General features: G+C 44.1%; 1 protein-coding gene across 1 annotated transcript in view; it reads right to left on the minus strand.

Moving 5' to 3' along the window:
- Positions 1–17,282, minus strand: part of LOC132871183 (solute carrier organic anion transporter family member 5A1-like) — a 114,782-nt gene extending 97,500 nt beyond the window's left edge. The window contains exon 1 of the mRNA XM_060905289.1: positions 16,841–17,282. Within this exon, the coding sequence (XP_060761272.1) occupies positions 16,841–17,282 (442 nt within the window). The remainder of the gene's footprint in view (positions 1–16,840) is intronic.
- Positions 17,283–21,724: the final 4,442 nt, after the last annotated feature.

Here is a 21,724-nt window from a genome sequence, read left to right on the forward strand (position 1 = left end):
ATCCAGTTTAGAGGCTCTGTCCATCCACTTATGCCATGGCGTTTTAATACGTGTCTACTTTCAGATGAAAACTTTGTGGGATGGATTTCTACTCAAATCAATATGTTTCTAAGTATAAATAAGACATAAGACATGTCCACGTCTGTATTGTGGGAAACACTGAAAGCTTATATTAGAAGGCAAGTTATTTCATATGTAAGTAATGAAAGAAAACAGAAAAGGAAAAAACTAACTGAACGTACAAAGTGTATTGTGCAGTTGGATAGTTTATATGCTATTTCACCAACCCCAGATGTGTACACAGAATGCCTGTCTCCATCCATCCATCCATCCATCCATCCATCCATCCATTATCTATAGCCGCTTATCCTGTTCTACAGGGTCACAGGCAAGCTGGAGCCTATCGCAGCTGACTATGGGCAAGAGGTGGGGTACACCCTGGACAAGTCGCCAGGCTGTTGAACTACTTCTAAAGTCCCGAAGTAACTATTATGAGCAGGGTGATAAGGCTGGGAGATTATTGGCCCACCAATTATGACAGAACACTTCTCACCAAATTCCTCAAATTCGGACATCCTTGGGTGTTATAATAGACCCTATAAGAATTAATGATGACTTCAAAAATTATTATGCTTCACTATATACATCTGAAACAATTTCAGATACACAGGGTTTTGACAATTTTTTCGCGCCGCTCAAAATTCCTCTGGTCTATCCTGATAGGGTTAAAGAGCTGGAGAAACCAGTAACTATTGCTGAATTTTCTGTTGCTATCTCAGATGAGATATCTGCTTATCTGCTATGTCAGATGAGATAGCAACAGAAAATTCAGCAATAGTTATTGGTTTCTCCAGCTCTTTAACCCTATCAGGATAGACCAGAGGAATTTCGAGCGGCGCAATGCACTGCAAGGTGGCAAATGTCCAGGGTCGGACAGCTATCCAGTTGAGTTTTATAAGAAATTCCAACATAAATTAGCCCCCATTTTAATAGATATGTTTAATTAATCTTTTGAATCTCTTAGCCTACCCCAAACACTTAATCAAGCTTCTATTTCTCTAATTTTAAAAAAGAATAAGGATCCCCTTGCTTGCTCCTCTTACTGCCAGGCCTTTCAATTACATAATTTGGGCAACACCCTGTATTTCTGAATTTGGGTTTTTTCCGTTGTGATACAGGGTAATTTGGGATTTTCTGCACAGGCAAAGTGCTGTTTTCTCAGTGCTCAGTGTTTAAACCTGCTGCTGCTTTTTTAGCTACAAAGTTATGAATAAATAAAAAAATCTATGAATATTATTTTTACCTTTATTGCAAAATGTCTACAGCATTAATCCCTCTTGATGTACATGTACAGTACATGACAAAAATTATTAGAATACAGTTAGTTAGTATTTAAAAGATGTGTTGGGGCCTGAAGGAGAGCCTGGAGGAATGAAGAAGCAAGTTATGCACTGTTGCCATCAAAGAGGCATACCTGTAGCAGACCTGTGACACAAAAGGTTTTTCAGTCACATCACAAGAATTGGCAGTGCAATTCACAGTATACAGTGGTGCTTGAAAGTTTGTGAACCCTTTAGAATTTTCTATATTTCTGCATAAACATGACCTAAAACATCATCAGATTTTCACACAAGTCCTAAAAGTAGATAAAGAGAACCCAGTTAAACAAATGAGACAAAAATATTATACTTGGTCATTTATTTATTGAGGAAAATGATCCAATATTACATATCTGTGAGTGGCAAAAGTATGTGAACCTCTAGGATTAGCAGTTAATTTGAAGGTGAAATTAGAGTTAGGTGTTTCCAATCAATGGGATGACAATCAGGTGTGACTGGGCACCCTATTTTATTTAAAGAACAGGGATCTATCAAAATCTGATCTTCACAACACATGTTTGTGGAAGTGTATCATGGCACAAACAAAGGAGATTTCTGAGGACCTCAGAAAAGGCATTGCTGTTGCTCATCAGGCTGGAAAAGGTTACAGAACCATCTCTAAAGAGTTTGGACTCCACCAATCCACAGTCAGACAGATTGTATACAAATGGAGGAAATTCAATACCATTGTTACCCTCCGCAGGACTGGTCGACCAACAAAGATCACTCCAAGAGCAAGGCGTGTAATAGTCGGCAAGGTCACTAAGGACCCCAGGGTAACCTCTAAGCAACTGAAGGCCTCTCTCACATTGGCTAATGTTAATGTTCATGAGTCTACCATCAGGAGAACACTGAACAACAATGGTGTGCATGGCAGGGTTGCAAGGAGAAAGCCACTGCTCTCCAAAAAGAACACTGCTGCTCGTCTGCAGTTTGCTAAAGATCACGTGGACAAGCCAGAAGGCTATTGGAAAAATGTTTTGTGGACGGATGAGACCAAAATAGAACTTTTTGGTTTAAATGAGAAGCGTTATGTTTGGAGAAGGAAAAGACTGCATTCCAGCATAAGAACCTTATCTCAACTGTGAAACATGGTGGTGGTAGTATCATGGTTTGGGCCTGTTTTGCTGCATCTGGGCCAGGACGGCTTGCCATCATTGATGGAACAATGAATTCTGAATTATACCAGCGAATTCTAAAGGAAAATGTCAGGACATCTGTCCATGAACTGAATCTCAAGAGAAGGTGGGTCATGCAGCAAAACAACGACCCTAAGCACACAAGTCATTCTACCAAAGAATAGTTAAAGAAGAATAAAGTTAATGTTTTGGAATGGCCAAGTTAAAGTCCTGGCCTTAATCCAATTGAAATGTTGTGGAAGGACCTGAAGCGAGCAGTTCATGTGAGGAAACCCACCAACATCCCAGAGTTGAAGCTGTTCTGTACGGAGGAATGGGCTAAAATTCCTCCAAGCCGGTGTGCAGGACTGATCAACAGTTACCGGAAATGTTTACTTGCAGTCATTGCTGCACAAGGGGGTCACACCAGATACTGAAAGCAAAGGTTCACATACTTTTGCCACTCACAGATATGGAATATTGGATCATTTTCCTCAATAAATAAATGACCAAGTATAATATTTTTATCTTATTTGTTTAACTGGGTTCTCTTTATCTACTTTTAGGACTTGTGTGAAAATCTGATGATGTTTTAGGTCATATTTATGCAGAAATATAGAAAATTCTTAAGGGTTCACAAACTTTCAAGCACCACTGTATGTAGTCAGGTAAAAGATCTTAGTTTAAATGAAAGGCCAATGTCTAAGACTATCATCAACAAGAGGACCAAGCTCCAAGTCACTAATTCCACCCACACTTACACAACCGTGTGTATTTAAGATGCAAGCTGTATCTTAAATACACACAGTTGTCCCCTGAATAGCTCTCTTTTACCCTAGTTTCATATGATTTAAATCAGGTAAAAGACTGAATTTAAAAGCCTAAAAATAGCCATATTATCTGACCTCAACTGCAATATCTCTCTGATACCTATATTATATTGCAGTTGAGGTCAGATAATGTGGCTATTTTTAGGTTTTTAAATGATACAGGGATTATTAGGAGAATTTAGCACAATAGGGTAGTAAACATTCTGGTTCACTCCAGTCCAGAAGGCAGCGGTAATGCACCTAAAAGCTGTTTGCCAACAGCCATAAAACAATATAAGAGAAGAAGAAAGAAGATTTACCTAATGTGGAAATCCCGCTCTGGTCATTGGTATGCGAGTCTCGCTCCTCCACGAAATCATGGCATGCCAGTTGCCGTTGATGGAGAGTTCATGCTCTGCGCGAGGCTTACGGCTAGTTCAATGAACCCAGAACATGGGAATGGTGCGGATTTCACGTCAATTATGAAAAATGCACGCTAATTCTCGCTAATTTCAGTGTTTTTAAAGAAGAAAGTCAAGACACTGGGTTTTATGCAGCCAAGTTTTACTTAAGTTTATTTATTTATTTATTTTTACTTTTGGTAGCATATTTTGGGCACTCAACCTTAATTTGGGCGCCTTTTTAATTTGGTTATCCGTCACAGGTTTTATGTAATTGAAAGGCCTGACCGCCCAATTAGTCTGTTAAATGTGGATTTCAAACTGCTGTCTAAAATGCTCGCCCTTCATTTTGAAATGGTGCTCCCAACCATTATCTCTCCTGACCAAATGGGATTTATTAAAAATAGGCACTCTTTCTTTAACTTAAGACGACTTTTTAATACGATCTACCATTCCCCCATGTCCTCTGTGCCTCAAGCTGTGATATCCTTAGATGCAGAAAAGGCCTTTGATCGCGTGGAGTGGAGGTATCTCTTTTACACCTTAGAGAAGTTTGGCTTTGGTAAGAACTTTTTTTCATGGGTGAGACTAGTGTATTCATCTCCCCATGCCTCAGTGAGGACAAACAACACCCATTCAGTATACTTTCCCCTTCATCGCTCCACCCGGCAGGGTTGTCCCCTAAGACCCTTCTTATTTGCGTTAGCTACTGAGGCCCTCTCCCTCACACTTCTTTGCGACCCCTGCATTACAGGTATTTTCAGGAATGGAGGAGAACAAAGAGTTTCTCTTTATGCTGATGATCTCCTCCTTTATATCTCTAATTTCTCAGTATCTGTCCCTGCTGCTCTCACTATTTTCAACTCTTTTGGAGTTATTTCCGGTTACAAACTGAATTTAAATAAAAGTGAATTATTCCCTTTAAACAAGGCTGCACATGAGTACCTGTTACATAACCTACCTTTCAAAATTGCAAAACACAGCTTCACTTACTTGGGGGTTCAGGTAACTGATAAAGACCTTTATAAGGCTAATTTTGCCCCCCCCTTCTGACCCGTGTACAAGAGGACTTTGATCATTGGTCTGTGCTGAATCTGTCTTTGGTTGCACATATTGACTCTGTAAAGATGAATATCTTACCTAAACTTTTATATTTATTTCAGTGTGTACTCCTTTTTCTCCCCCAAAACTTTTTTTGTAAAATTGATTCCATTATTCTAGAGGTTATTTGAAATAAAAAAAAAACCTCGAAGGATACGTAAACAATTTTTACAGAGGCCTAAAGCACTGGGAGGAATGGCTCTACCGAATTTGAGGTTTTACTATTGGGCAGACAATCTTAGGATAATACAATTCTGGCTACAGTTTGACTCACTCTGCTCCCCACCTGTCTGGCTTAAAGTGGAGGTTGCTTCCTGTGAGCCAGTATAATTTCCGGGATTAACGCACTCACCCATTAAGAGCCCCTCTTCTGGGTACACGAAAAATATTATTGTCAAAATGACTTTGAGAATTTGGAATCAGTTCAGATGCTATTTTGGTCTCCAAACATATTCTACATCAGCTCCAATAACTGTAAATCATGCTTTTCCTCCATCTTTAGTAGATGGTGCATTCACTTTTTGGTCCAATCAGGGCATTAAAAGATTCAAAGATTTATATATTGATAACACTTTTACATCTTTCCATCAGTTAGTTGAAAAATTCACCCTACCTAAACAACACTTCTTCAGGTACTTACAGATCCGGAGCTTTGCTGGTAGTGGATTCCCTCAGTTTCCTAATCTACCCATTGATTCCCCCTTGGTCACATTTCTCAAGCCAGTACCTGCTCTGAAAGGAATTATGTCACACATTTATGCTCAGATTCACTCTCTTCATCTAGTTTCCTTGAACTCTATTAAAACACTTTGGGAGGTGGATCTGAGAGAGGAGATCTCTGAGGAACTTTGGGAGGAAACCCTTGATAAGGTACACAAAGTCATCTATCTGTGCAAAACATGGACTGATCCAGTGCAAAATTGTACACCGCACCCACCTCACAAAGGTTAGACTCTCTAAAATCTATAAAGATGTGAACCCAACTTGCGACAGGTGTCGTCAAGCACTAGCAAATCATGTACATATGTTCTGGTCTTGTCCTACTTTGCAATCCTACTGGGGAGAAATCTTTAGTTCACTGTCCAAAGTTACCAGAAAACCGATTGTACCTAATGCTATAACTGCATTGTTTGGTGCTACGTTACCCACAGTTCCACTTACTTCCCTAGAGTCAGCCTTTACAGCCTTTGTCACCCTTCTAGCCAGATGCTTGATACTGATTAAGTGGAAATCTCCATCTCCTCCTTCATATACTTTATGGATAAGGGAGATCCTTAATTTTGTCAAACTGGAAAGAATCAGATACATAATGAAGGGATCCCTGAGAAAATTTAACAAAACGTGGGACCCCTTTTTCAACCATGTACAAGAGCTGAACTTCCCAGATATCCCTGAGTGACTGAAAAGGTATCTCTGTAACATTTGATTGTGATATGACAGGCCACAGGCCGATCAGAGATTGTTTTTTTTTTTTTGTAATATGTCTCATCTCATCTCATTATCTCTAGCCGCTTTATCCTTCTACAGGGTCGCAGGCAAGCTGGAGCCTATCCCAGCTGACTATGGGCGAAAGGCGGGGTACACCCTGGACAAGTCGCCAGGTCATCACAGGGCTGACACATAGACACAGACAACCATTCACACTCACATTCACACCTACGGTCAATTTAGAGTCACCAGTTAACCTAACCTGCATGTCTTTGGACTGTGGGGGAAACCGGAGCACCCGGAGGAAACCCACGCGGTTTGTAATATGTATTTTTTTTATTTTATTTTACTGTCATGATACACGTTACTTAATTTCACATTCTTGGTTCTAATTTGGGGTTTTGTTTTTGGCTTGTATTATCGGTCTTGTCATGGTTTTTGTTTCTATCTCATTCTTTGCAACTTTGTTCTATTACTGCTGTATTGATGTTCATTTGTTTTTCTCGAAAATGTTAATAAGCAGATTGTGAAAAAATATATATAATTGAAAATCATAGGTCATGGGACCTTTAAGATGTACAAAATGGACATGGTAACAGGGTATTTCTGTCATCTTAAATGTCCAAACATCCTAACATACAAAACTGGCATGCTAACAGGGTATTTTCTGTTGTCTTATGACATAAAAAATTTTTACATGTTAATGCAGACAACTGATGTTCCATAAACTCATACCTTTTGTATTAAGACACCATGAAGGTACAAGCACATGTGAAGAACTGAGAAGAAAAGCATCAAAGGGGTCTAGTGCCATAAACACCTTAGAACAATCTTTTTTGCTCCACTAAAAGGGGTAAGTTTGAAGTTAATACTGTTCACACTTTAGTTTTGCTGGTGTTGGCTATAGTTTGGCTTGTCACAGTAATTTGTGGAACAACTGCTCAGACATGCCAGGCTTTTGATCAGGGGCATGCCTAGGACCGGGCTATTGGCCTGAAACTCCGGATATCTTTTCTATAGCCCTGAGCCTCTCCTGTCAGTTGTAGGTTACATTCCTTTTTGAATAGCGGGACCATGGCATAGATTAGCATAGCTATCACATACTTTTGACAGGTTTGACCATTTGGGTGTTCAAATCCAACACTCAACAATCCCTGGCTCCTCCCCCCACCATTCTCTACACCTCTACAGGGCTACTGTCCATCTGTCTCATTTTGAGTCTCACCAAATGCGCGCACAGACACACACACACACACACACACACACACACACACACACACTCTCAGCCTGACTATGTTCCTTGATTTCTCCAGGTTTTTCAAATACTTATTAGGACGAGAGGTAAAATTTTTGTTGACGTTACAGTTACCTTGGTTAACCTAAGGTACAGTGTTATTTAACTATGTTGTAGTTAATCCATATAAAGTTTGAGATCACATCCTAATTTGCTATCAGGCAGAGATTAAGGGGAATATTGTTCGTCCACCAGCCAAGACGAATTATGGTAAATTTTCCTTTCAATTTACCATCTCCAACCTCTTGGAAGGAATTCCCACAAGCATAAAAAACTTAGGATCACTTCCATTATTTAAATCAGCCTTAAAATCATATCTTATTTTAAATCAACAAAAAGCATTTCTTTCTCTATACCCTAAAATTATATTATGATAAGTTATAGGCTCAGTGTTTGAGTAAGAATGCGCAGAGTTTTGTGTTCATAAGTATAGTGTATTTCGTGTATTTAGCCGCAATGTATACAGTATTTGTATAGTTCTCTTGTTCTAACAAAAAACAAATTGTAATATGACATGGGTGGCTGTTGATATGAAAGTTTATACTACTTCAACAGCCGCACATACCTTACATTAACAACTATAGTAACTATTGTTTGCAAATGATTTTTCTATTATATATAATTGTACTAAGCTTTTTAGTAAATTTAATTTCTCATATTATACAGGGTGTTTCAAAAAATTTGATATTATTTGAGATGTAAATATCCCAGAATGATATCAATTTTTTTAAACACCCTGTATATTGTGTGAATAAAGTTTCATATTAGCCTACTGTCAGACAGCTAACTATGTTAGCTGGCTAATGTTAGGACCAAAAACTCTTTTCGGCTCAGTAACATTCCAATGATTTGCATAATTAAAAAAAGCCTACTATATGCTTCCCGCTACATTTCTTGTTTTGTGTGTTTACTTAAATTCTGACTTAGTTAGGCTAGTTAGATGTCGATGGACATCTTTTTTTTTTTTGCTCATTGGAGTACTGGAGCAGGAGCTGAGGGTGCAGGCCAACAAGAAACGGTTATTAGTAGGCAAGAGAAAGAGCTGTAATTTCATTTTACATTTCTCTCTCTCACACACACACACACACACACACACACACACAGTTTTTGTTGATGTTATCTGGTCTGTTATACGTATGTTATAAACTCCATACCTGCCAACCCCCAGAGAACGAAAAGCAGTAGATGAGGTTGCACGGCGCAGTCACACCCTTCCAGGGCCCCCCCGGAAAATTTTGGGGAAAAAAATGGTATAAATGATGCATTCTCCTGCATTCTGAGTGCCGTGTTTCAAGAAAATTGATTGAGAAATCACGCATTGTGCATGCTTCTCACCTTGCCTCGATACTCTGATGCATGGATGAGCCGATGCCCAAGTCGCCTTGAACTTGTTCTCATAGCCAATCTTTTTTTTTCCTTCGGAGGAGTTTTCATTGCTCGCGATCACAGAGTGTGTTTTGTCTTAACGCATACTAGCACGATTTGTTGCAACATGTGAGCTCATTGCCGGTTGGCTAGAACCATAACAAGAACCAATGGAATGGGACGTAGAGCGATACAATTTAGATTCAACATCATTATCACACTATTCTGCTGGCTCTCCGCTTCATTTAATATGACTATCTGATGCTATATACTTGTATTCCCTGTGTCGAAAACAGCTAAAGCGAGGTCAGAAGAGCGAATCGAACAGTGCTCACTGATTATTTTGTAATGCAGAAGTTTTTAGAACTAAAACTGGTAGGTGGTGTTCACCTGTCAAAAACAGTAGACTACCGTGTTGTGGCAGTGGGGGCGTGGCCAAGCAGCGATTTGTGAAGGGTGGGGTCAGGGAAGGTGAGTGGCAAAGTCAGTACACCTGTTGTCGATTAATGTTGTGTTTGTGTGTTTTGCAGTGAAGACGGAAGGTAGAAAAGGAGGGAGACAGTGATGAGAGGGGAGCTCTCCTGACGAGAACACATATGTGCATGTGTGCATACAAACATGAAGTAAAGCTGACAAGCAAACCCAATAAAATAAAATTGTTTGTGAACACCATTTCCCGCCTACTACGGGTCAGTATTCCACCCACGTCAGGGAAATACGACAGTGGTGCCGAAGCCTGGGATACTGAAGAGAAACACTGATGGAAACCTCCCCATATAAGGACTTGATCCACGCCCTCGCTACTGCCCAATAGAACGAGCATCGAGTGCTGATTGCCCTCTGGAAGAAGCAGGAACAACGGTTTGAAGCCGGCCCAGCAGGAAGATCGCCAGGCGTTCTGGCACCTGCTCGCATCGGTAGGGTCTTTGACAGCCACCGCAATAGACCCTGCCCACATCACCCTTACCAAGATGGGGCCGCATGACAATCCGGAAGCCTTCATTCCGCTCTTTGAGCAAGCAGCTGAAGCGTGGGGGTGGCCGGACGAGCAGCGTGCCTACTACCGCTGCTGACTGGGGAGGCACAGCTCACAGTGCAGCAGCTCCCCGCCGACAGCCGGCTCATCTACAAGAACCTGAAGTGAGCCATCCTGCGGCGTGTCGGCCGCTCCCCAGAACAACATCAGCAGCATTTCCTGATGCTGACTTTGGAGGAGGTCGGCCAGCCATTTGCGTTCAGACAACAGTTCTGGGATTCCTGCTAGCGGTGGCTGAGGGCAGACGACCGTGATGCCGAGGGGATCATCGACCTTGTGACACTGAAGCAGGTCGTTGCACGGCTTCCAGAAGGACCAATGGAGTGGGTCCAGTGTCACTGCCCGGCGTCGCTCGATCAAGCCATCGAGCTGGCGGAAGACCATCTGGTGGCAGTTCCAGTGGCAGGTGTACACATCACCTCTTCTCTCTTTCTCTCTCCTTCTCCCTCTCCTTCTTGTCCCTGCCCAGTTCCCTCACTGCAGAGGCGGGGGCCGGCTCCCCCCCAGCCGGCCCGCCACACCTGTGGTGTCCTCTCTTCTGTCCCTTCTGTGTCTGTGTCTCCCCTCCAGGTGAGTGACACCCATAACACCGGTGCAGAGATGAAGCCTGGGCCGGTGTGCTGGCGCTGTGGGGAGCTCAAGCATCTCAAGGGCCAGTGTTCTGCAATGGAGGTGGGAGTGGTGGTCCGGATCCCTGATGCACCAGAGACCGCCCCAATCAGGCCGGAGCATATTGTATACCAGTACGTGTTCAAGGGGATACGTGTCACGTGTTGGTGGATTCCGGCTGTAATCAGACCTTAATCAACCAAAGCCTGGTGCAAGGCGAGGCATTGGGGAGAGCACAAGGGGTGAAGGTTCTGTGTGTGCACGGGAATGTTCAAAATTATCCACTAGTCTCTATCCACATTCTATTTCAGGGGGAAAAGCATAGCGTAAAGACAGCAGTTAACCCGTGTCTTATCCACCAGCTGATCCTGGGGACTGATTGGCCAGGGTTTAGGGAATTAATGGAGTGTATAGTAGAGAGTGGGTCCTGAGATAATACATCACGGGGGGATCCCAGTGTGGCATTGACTGGGGAAGCTGTCACAGAGCGGTCTACATCAGCACCACGTCAGGGCAATACGAGGAGTGAGGAGCAGCGCACCCATCCTCCCTCTCTTGGGGATTCCCTTGAGGATTTCCTGTTAGAGCAGTTGTGAGACGAGACTCTGCATCATGCGTTTGACCAAGTGAGAGTAATCAATGGTCCAACTCTCCAGCCAAATGTGACACCCTCCTTCCCGTACTTTGCTATTATTATGGATAGGTTGTATTGAGTGACGCAGGACACTCAAACTGGTGAACAGATAACCCAGTTGTTAATCCCAAAGAGCATGAACACTTTAATCCCATGGACACTTAGGACAAGATAAGACACTAGCCCGAATAATAGCCTGGTTCTATTGGCCAGGGATTTGCGAGGACATTCATCGGTGTTGTGCGGCGTGCTGCGAATAATAATTAGTAAATCCCGCAGCCACTCCAAAAGCGCCTTTGTGACCTCTCCCTCTAATCGACAACCCCTTCGAGAGAATTGGTATGGATCTCATTGGGCCATTAGATCAGTCAGCAAGAGGATATCGCTTTATTTTAGTTCTGGTGGACTATGCAACATGATATCCGGAAGCAGTGCCTTTCCACAATATTTCAACACGCAGTATTGCGGAGACGCTCTTCTGTGTCATTTCCCAAGTCGGGATTCCCAAAGAAATCCTGACTAACAAAGGCACTACCTTTATGTCATGAACACTTTGCAAGCTGTATGGGTTATTAGGAGTTAAATCCATCCGCACTAGTGTTTATCACCCACAAACAGATGGCTTAATGGAACGATTTAATCAAACACCCAAAAATCTAATTTGAAAGTTTGTAAGCGAGGATGCATGAAATTGGGATAAATGGCTTGAGCCCCTGTTATTTGTAGTATGAGAGGTCCCACAAGCCTCCAAGGGTTTTCACCATTCGAATTATTATATAGGCGAAAGCCGCACGGCATTTTAGACGTGCTGCAGGAAAATTGGGAGGAGGGAACTTCAACGAGTGAAAATGAAATTCAATATGTTCTCGACCTGCATGCAAAGCTCCATACCCTCACGCACTTAACCCAGGAGAATTTGTGACAGGCACAAGAACGTCAAGCCCGACTGTACAACAGGGGCACGCACCTTAGAGTGTTCACTCCAGGAGATAAAGTGCTCATATTATTGCCCCCCTTCGAGCTTCAAATTAGTCGCCAAGTGGCAAAGGCCCTTCGAGGTCACACGGCAAACTGGGGACGTCAACTATGAGGTGAGGCGAACGGATAGAGGAGGGGCAATGCAAATATACCACTTCAACCTGCTAAAACATTGGAACGAAGGGGTCCCTGTGGCATTGGCGTCGGTAGTTCCAGAGAAGGCGGCGCTGGGGCCGGAGGTAAAAAAAAATATATATATATATATATATATATATATATATATATATATATATATATATATATAAACTACTCAAACCGCTCTGGTCCCCTTTGGAGGCCACTTCTCACCAACCGAACTCACAGAGGTTGCCAGGTTGCAAGAGGAATTTTCCGATGTGTTCTCTCCCCTTCCCGGTCGCACCCACCTCATAGAAGACCACACTGAAACACCCCCGAGGTGGTGGTGCATAGTCACCCCTACCGCTTTCCCGAACACAAGAAAAAGGTGGTTCAGTATGAACTCAAGGTCATGCTCAAAATGGGCATAATCCAGGAGTCCCACAGTGACTGGAGAAGTCCGGTGGTCCTGGTTCTCAAGGCCAACAGGTTGGTCCGGTTCTGTGTGGACTACAGAAAAGGTCAACACAGTGTCTAAATTTGACGCAGACCCAATATTTCACACTGATGAGTTGCTCCATCAGTTAGGTGCTGCTTGGTTTTACTCGACACCAGTGGCGGCTGGTAGTCTTTCAAACAGGGGAGGCTGGTCGGTTACGATATTTCCAGATTTTAAAAGAAAAAACACATCAGTTTTGCCCATACTTTTGCCTCTGATCTGGCTGATTGTTGCAGGGTCACAAACTGTGAAATAACAGGTTCTTTTGGCCCATTAGCCTACTGTCCAATATACATGATGGTGGTGTTGGGGGGGGGGGTATATTTTAACATTTTATATTTTAAAATTGTAGCATGTTGTTTAAAAATTGACCTCGGCTGTGTTTTTGTTTAAAAATGTTTTCCAAATTGTAGCTGTGTTTAATTCATATCCAGAAAAACATATATTCCAATATAATATACTCAGCATAAACATTTTAAATAGATTCTATATTTTTGGTCCATCCATGACATATTACTAAAGTAGCCTATTTACTGTTGTTGATGTGGGTCACTTGCTGTTAGCCAATTCACTTTCTCGTACCAGGAGAGCTGAAAGGAACGAGTATTATTCCCTACCTTTTTCACCAAGTCAATTTGAGGCGTTGGTCTACCCTCCTCTTTAATTTTAATTTTTTCCTTGAAAGGAAGACTGGCAAATGGCTTCACCAAAATTAAATCAGCAATGCTTGTCATCCGTGTGCAGCTTTCTTGCTAGCTGACTAGCCCCCTCAAGTTCAAGTTCAGTCACTCAAATAAACGAAATTTCTGGAACTAAGATAGCAAACTTGACAACACTATATTTACACTTTATTTACAATGAAAATATATACAAACTAAAAAAGCTGGTAGAAACCGTATGTAATGAATGAAATCGAAATGTAAGCCGATCTCTTACAATACACCACAGCACTTGCGAATCCGCATGGGACTGAACTGATGTTGCCAGATACTGCTGACATTATCCAGCCCAAAATATATTCAAAACCCGCCAAAATGCACTTAAAACCGCCCAATTTGGCAACACTGTACCGCTGCCTGTCTATAGTTGAAACGAGCTGTCAATCAAAGAAAATATCTGGCTGCTTTCACCAATCACCAGTCTCCTCGCGGAAACTGCCATGTCCCTCCCATGTGAGGCTCGGAGTCCGTGGGCGGGCATTTTCGCAGTATTTGTCCAATAACCGTCTTGCATTTTCAGATTGAAAAGCGCATAGCTCCCAAATGCCGTTGAAGTCCACTGAGGCTGGGAGTCCATGAGACTCCGTGGGCGGGCATTTTCGCAGTATTTGTCCAATAATCGTCTTGCATTTTGAGATTGACAAGCACAGAGCTCCCAATCCATTGAGGCTGGGCTGCATCGCGCTGTCACGAGGGGGAAAAACTCACGCACACATTAGGCGAACTGGGGAAAGTTATAACAGAATGATTTCGCACTGTAGTTGGGTTGAGCACATATTTCTATGATTCTGGATCTGAAATAGCAATGTTATAAGGTCGGCTATAACATAAGCCTAGCACAAAAAAAGCCTACACGATGTTTGTCATTTTTAGAGGAGGCTGAGCCTCCCTCGTTGTCTTAGAGCAATCGCCCGTGCTCGACACTGGATTTGACAAAGGGATATTGGCAGATCCCCTTGACCCCTCTATCCTAGGAGAAAACGGCCTTTTCCACAGTGTTTGGATTACACTAATTTGTCACACTTCTTTTTGGGCTATTTGGGGCTCCCGCTATGTTCCAGCGGCTCATGGACAAGATCCTCCACCCCATGCCATCTATGCGACAGCCTACCTTGATGACATCATCATATACAGCAATGACTGACTGCGGCACATAGAACACCTTAGGGCCGTCCTAGAGTCGCTGAGGCATGCAGGTCTCACAGCTAACCCGAAAAAGTTTGCGATTGGGCGGATGGAAGTAGGGTATCTGGGTTTCCACTTGGGTCATGGGCAGGTGCATCCCCAAATTGACAAGACTGCAGCAATTGCAACCTGCCCGAGACCCAAGACCAAAAAGGGGGTGAGACAGTTCCTGGGGCTGGCTGGTTACTATCGCAGGTTCATGCCTAATTATTCGGAAATCACTAGCCCACTGACTGATCTCACTAAAAAGGGAGCACCAGACCCAGTCCACTGGATGGAGCAGTGCCAACAGGCCTTCACTAAGGTAAAAGCTGCACTGTGTGAGGGGCCACTCTTACACGCCCCTGACTTCTCTCTCCCTTTTATTTTACAGACGGACGCATCGGACAAAGGGCTGGGGGCCGTTCTGTCCCAGAAGTTGGAGGGTGAGGAACATCCAGTGCTGTACATCAGCCGCAAGCTCTCGATGTGTGAAAGTAAGTACAGCACCATCAAGAAGGAGTGCCTGGCCATCAAGTGAGCAGTCCTCACTCTCTGATACTACCTGCTGGGGTACCCTTTCACACTCTGTTCAGACCACGCACCCCTCCAGTGGCTCCACCGCATGAAGGATGCCAATGCATGGATCACCTGTTGGTATCTCGCCCTCTAGCTGTTTAAATTTGAGGTGATCCACAGGCCGGGGGCGCAGATGGTGGTGGCAGACTTCCTCTCCTGTCGGGGGTGGGGAGTCCGCTGCAGGCTGGACTGCTCCTCGGCCTGAGTCGGGTGGTGGGGTTATGTGGCAGCGGGGACGTGGCCAAGCATCGGTTTGTGAATAGAGGGCGGGGTCAGGGAAGGTGAGTGGCAAAGTCAGTACACCCATTGTCGATTAATGTTGTGTTTGTGTGTTTTGCAGTGAAGATGGAAAGTAGAAAAGGAAGGAGAGAGCAATGAGAGGGGATTGTATTGGTAGAGTTGGCAAGTATGTGAACTCTACAAAGAAACAAATACAGCATATGCATATTGAACATATTGTTTTATCCATCTTTGTAACTATTGTTTTTATATATTTTTAAGAACGCTTAATCAGATGAGTTTGAACAGACTGAATTGAATATATTGTCTTTGAAAAAGTGCTACAAATAAATCAAGAAAACTATATAACGAGTGAAACTGCTGTCACTGTCAACTCTATGTGATAAAAGTTGTCTTTGTAGTTTTCCAGATGAACCCCTGTTTTAATATTGAATACTTAGAAACTACATATCTGCCTTTCTCTTCTCAATGAGGTCTCAAAGGAAGGGGACTCTAACAGAGTATGGGGGTGGGCATGTAGACAACAGGGGCTAAACCCCTGACCTCAGTACACTCTAGACACACCCTTGTTCCTGACTGTAGTCTACATGTGCCTTAATTTATGTGCGAGTAGCCTATTTTATAGCAAATAAAAAGACTAATACTAGCCAATAAAACTTCCACTTATGAATATGTGGACAAGACACAGCTAAGCTGCGCTATTACCACTTGAAGGCTTTTGCTTTTAACCATTACAAATAATAGAATTTGTATAAGGAGAAATTAACCAGTAATTACCTCAGTTATTACTGTCATACATTACATCTGTTTGTGTATCAAGGAGCCCAATCCAAAAGATTGTTAGATATTACCAGCAGGGAATTCAAATTAAAAACATTCTGAGCATTAAAGTATAAAAAGCAGTAATCACTAAATGTAATAAACAGGGATATATGTGATATGAGGGAGACTAATTAAAATGCAGGGAAAAAAGAGAATGTCTAAAGACAATGAGTTTAGATTCTTGTTTAAAATCTACATTACTTTGATAACAGAATATCCATGTTTTCAAACTGGAAATTTTCTTACAGGTTCATGCTTTACCAGGTTAGGAAATGTAGGCTTTTGAATTCCAGGAAGTTTGATACCCAATAAGTGAGTTTCTGCCATCTCAGGGTCTTAGTGTGCAGTGAGACATCAGTGCTAGAACCATAGCACACTACATGACAGCAGGAAGTGAAAGATGAAGAAATGAAAATTAAGAAGAGAAGATGGTGGCTGAGGTAGACAGGTGTAGAACAGAAAAGGAAAAGGCGAGAGGGAGAAATGAGTGGCTCAAGTAAACAGTAAGGGATAGAAGAAAGGAGAGAGGGTGGAAACAAACTCTTTACCTATAGTGGTGATGACGCTGCTGAGGTAGCCGGACACCATGAGCGACTGAATGAACGTGAGGTAACACATGTAAAACAAGAAGCAACGCGAGTCCGAAAACAACACGCGCAAGTAGCGCCTGAGGGACATGCGGGCCAACAGTGAGAGGAACAAGGCTGCAATACGGCGGCTCCTCCCTGCCACACCGGCCGCGTCCCCGTTGGAGGAGTTCGGAGACTCTTCAGTCCTGGAGACGGAGCTGCCATCCGCTGCTGAGACGAATGTTTTATCTTCTTGTGTGGTATTTTCAGGCCCTTCTGTCTCCAAAACTTGTCTTTCATTGAGCGTAGGGAGGCTTTTTGATTTCTGCGCCTGGACTGAGTCCTCACACACATAAGGCAGAGGTTGGACACATGTGATGGGATCTTCATCCGCAGCGTGTTCATGATCCCAAGAAGCCATTCTGAACCAGGAGGGTACGATTTTTATGATTGTTTAGTGTGTTTGAGTAGCAGGTGCGGTTTAACCTCACTGAGACTATTCGCCATATACCGTGATTTTTCTGTGGTAGCTCAGCATATCGGAGTCGCTTGCGTCTGATTTCAAGCCAAAACCCCGTGGTGGAAGGAGTCATTTGGGAGAATGGCTTGTGAAGGACAGTGCTGAGGCAGCGAGGTTGTCTTCCTCAACAAAAATCATTGTCGCCATAGACTCGCTAAATCTGATAAATTCCTCAATGTTTGCATTTTATATGATCACTCTATGGCACAGACTAATACAATAACTGTAGATATCGCCAGATGCCATTCAAGAGGCAAGCAAACTCAGATTATCCCAACACAAAGCATCATCATCATCCAGGATGCTATACTTCATGCAAAGTGAAACGTACCATTGATTAAACATACATGTGGCACCTAACATCACAGTTAACTCTTAGTGTCAAATAAACATATCCATCCTACAATCCCAACTGATGTTTTGAAAATCGACAGTACTGCAGCATCACGGTGCAGCAGTTTAGCGCAGTTAGCATGTTTCAAGTGAGCTCACCGCAAACGTCCCGACAAAACAACACAAACGGCACCTCGTGTACTACCGATGAAGGTATTTCCTCCTCTCACTCCGCACGGATCCATTTTAAAATCTAATCATGAACGTGTTTTATAACCGCGTCAGAGTAAAGAATATTTGTCCTCTTGTGATATGTCCTTGGCAAGCAGGGGTCGCATGGAATCCTGTTTACGATGCATCGCTCGTGGGAGAAAAGCACTCACTGCGGTGTTCAGTGCAATTATATGGAAAGCCATTGGTATCAAAACATGTACCTATATTTGTGTTAAAACGTTAATCCGCTGGCTATTCATAACACACACAGTATACAATTCGAAAACTGTAGCCTAAAACGACAAGAAATTATTGTTTTAATTGTTATGAATCAATTTACAGTAGCAATTAAGAGGCCCAGGAGCAAGGGAAGACTAGGAAAACAATCAACCATGCCATTACTGTACCAACGAACTTTTCAAATACAACAAAATACAGTAGAAGCAAAACAACATGCAATATGCTAGCTCAATGTGTGATAAGCTATATAACTAATTTTAGTTAAATCATGAGGCACCCCCGGGGCCGGCGAGGGCCTTTCTGTGTGGAGTTTGCATGTTCTCCCCGTGTCCGCGTGGGTTTCCTCCGGGTGCTCCGGTTTCCCCCACAGTCCAAAGACATGCAGGTTAGGTTAACTGGTGACTCTAAATTGACCGTAGGTGTGAATGTGAGTGTGAATGGTTGTCTGTGTCTATGTGTCAGCCCTGTGATGACCTGGCGACTTGTCCAGGGTGTACCCCGCCTTTCGCCCATAGTCAGCTGGGATAGGCTCCAGCTTGCCTGCGACCCTGTAGAACAGGATAAAGCGGCTAGAGATAATGAGATGAGATGAGATCATGAGGCACACATTCAGATTCGCCAGCACCAGCAAATCCAGGGTTCCACAATAATTAAATACTCTTTGATAATCAGGCCTGAACTCAAAAGCATAATAAATGCATCTCCTCTTTTCTCATAAACACACAAACAAAAGCATTAATGTGATGATATTTAAAAATTTCCCCACAGGTGATTCACACACACAGATTCTAACTCAGGGGGTTCTCAACCTGTTTTTATGGACACAAATCCCACCCCAGGTCCCACAGGTTTGAGAGCTATAGAGGATGTGCAGTCACGTGACCCGTCCGTGTTTACTCCGCCTACTCTGCCATATTGGACGGCTTCAGGATTGTTTACCTTGCGCGAGTGTAATGGATCCAGGGAGTAATCCACAAGAAAATTCGGAAAATACCCCATCTACATCGCGCGATTACTTGTCTAAGTTTGTTCAGCATCTTGAAGGTGACGTGAGGCAGCGTTACGTGGAAAAGTGTTCCAGGTTGGGGATTGCAGATCCGTACAACTTGCCACAATCCTTGTTCAGGGAAATTCGGAGCTGCGGTGCCAGCGATTTGCCCGATCTGGCCTACCACGACATTTACAATTTTCTTGTTAATCGTGAATCGTGTTACACTGGCAAAGCCCTCAAAGCTTACAAGAGCCTGGAAGCTTATAAATATTTTGTTGCGGGATGGGTATCCCAACTATACCTCTGGAAGGTCCCGAAGAAGAATGTTCACTTGATAACCTCACGGGTAAGTGGCATTAAGATGTTTATCATAAAGAGACTATGCAGGACGTTTTATCTTAAGAATGTTTGAAATCTAAACTCAGTTCCAGATAATGACAGGGTTGTAAATATGTATGTTTTTGTCTGAAAAAAAACCCAAATTACCGACTATGCAGTTATCATTCAATCCGAAAATCAACTTAACAGATGTACTAGGAGTATTGAATTAGAAGATTACACGTACCTGATATGAAGTGTTCACTACAAATTCGGCTGGTAGAACTGGGGTACCAGTTTTCTCTTCGCACAGCGGACGCCCATTTTGCGTGTCTCTCCTTGTCTGCGGGGAATCTATAAAATGACAGGCCCTCCTTTTGGCCCTGTCTATTGGTACAACCAAATGCTGAACAAGATATAACCATTCTCGAAAGATCTACTCCCACACACTTGATAATTAGAACGGGTTCGTCTAAGTTCTATGCGTGACCTTGCCGTCCAAAATGGCAGATAAACAAATATCACGTGACCTCATGATGTCACGTGCACGTTCTCTATAGGAACTCAGGCAGCTCGCCCTTTTTCCCTCAATGGCCATGGTGTCATTTTTGGCAAGGCAGGTTGTTGTTGTTGTTGTTGTTGTTGTTGTTGTTGTTGTTGCTTTGGCTGTCGATGGCCCTTAACATGAAGAATTAACAATATTTAAACTATGACTCAAAAATGGCCATTCATAAGCTGAAGGGTGAATTTTCTCGTTGCCATATATTTGATATGTTATCTGTTTGCCAGTCTCCCTCCCTCTTTAAATGAAGGGCCCATTAGCCAATAGAAATTAAGTGCACAATCGTGAGCACACGTGTGAATTTTTTTTTGACAATTATATGTAATTTACATTACATGTAAATGTGAATTAAATTACAATAATATCAATATAGCCACTAGTGGCAATAAAGGGCCCTTGCACACAAGAACATGCCTATGGCAGCGGGGGCGTGGTCAAGCGCCGGTCTGTGACAGGAGGGCGGAGTCAGGGAAGGTAAGTGGCAGAATCACTACACCTGAGAGCAATTAACCTGTGTTTGTGTGTCTTCCCAGTGACCGCGCCCTATATGAGGAGGGAGAGCGAGAGCGGAAGGAGTGCATCCCTGAACCAGACGCCGGTTGTGTGTGTGTGTGTCTGTGCATGATTGATTATTGTTAGACTGAAAAGTGTGGCAATAAAGCCAAATTATAAACCTGATCTATGTCCTGCTGTCCTCTGTGCTCCACCCACACATAGGGAGTCCTACAGTGGTGCTGAAACCCGGGAAAGTGGAGCACCAACCCAGCAGCCCCATGGAATCCTCCCCGTTCGCCGACCTGGTCCACGCCCTTGCCACGGCTCAGCAAAGCCAGCACCAGGCGCTCGTCACACTCCGAAAGGAACAAGAGCGGCGCTTCGAAGCCCTGGTGCTGGCCCAGCAGGAAGATCGCAAGGCGTTCCGGCATCTCCTCGCGTCGGCAGGGCCCACCAGCGCGCCGGCCGCGGGCCCGTCTCCCCTCACTGTCACCAAGATGGGCCAGCAGGACGACCCCGAGGCGTTCCTCACGTTGTTTGAACAGGTCGCCGAAGCCTCGGGGTGGCCGATGGAGCAGCGCGCGGTGCACCTCCTCCCCCTGCTCATGGGAGAGGCACAGCTGGCTGCGCTACAGCTCCCCGCCGACCGCCGGCTGGCCTACGCGGACCTCCGCTGGGCCGTCCTCCAGCGCGTGGGGCGCACACCGGAACAACAGCGCCAGCGCTTCCGCGTGCTGCAATTGGAGGAAGTCGGCCGGCCGTTCGCATTCGGCCAGCAGCTCTGGGACGCCTGCTGGCGGTGGCTGAGGGCCGACGATCACGACGCCGAGGGAATCGTTGACCAGGTGGTACTGGAACAGTGCATCGCCCGCTTACCAGCAGGAACCGCAGAGTGGGTCCAGTGCCTCCGCCCGGCGTCGCTGGATCAGGCAGTCGAGCTGGCGGAGGATCATCTGGCGGCTGTCCCGGCGGCAGGACAGCAGATGACATCTTCTCTTCTCTCCTCTTCTCTCTCTCTCTCTCTCTCCCTCCCTCCTCCTGTGTCCCATCCTCGCCCCATTCCCCCACCGCGGAGGCGGGGGCCGGCACCACCCCAGCCAGCCCGCCGCACCCGCGGTGCCCTCCCGTTTCTCCCTCCTGTGTCTGTCTCTCCCCCACCTCAGGTGAGTGAGCCCCAGATCACCGGTGCAG

The sequence above is a fragment of the Neoarius graeffei genome, chromosome 23 (genome assembly GCF_027579695.1).
Source record: "Neoarius graeffei isolate fNeoGra1 chromosome 23, fNeoGra1.pri, whole genome shotgun sequence".
NCBI classification, from domain to species: domain Eukaryota; kingdom Metazoa; phylum Chordata; class Actinopteri; order Siluriformes; family Ariidae; genus Neoarius; species Neoarius graeffei.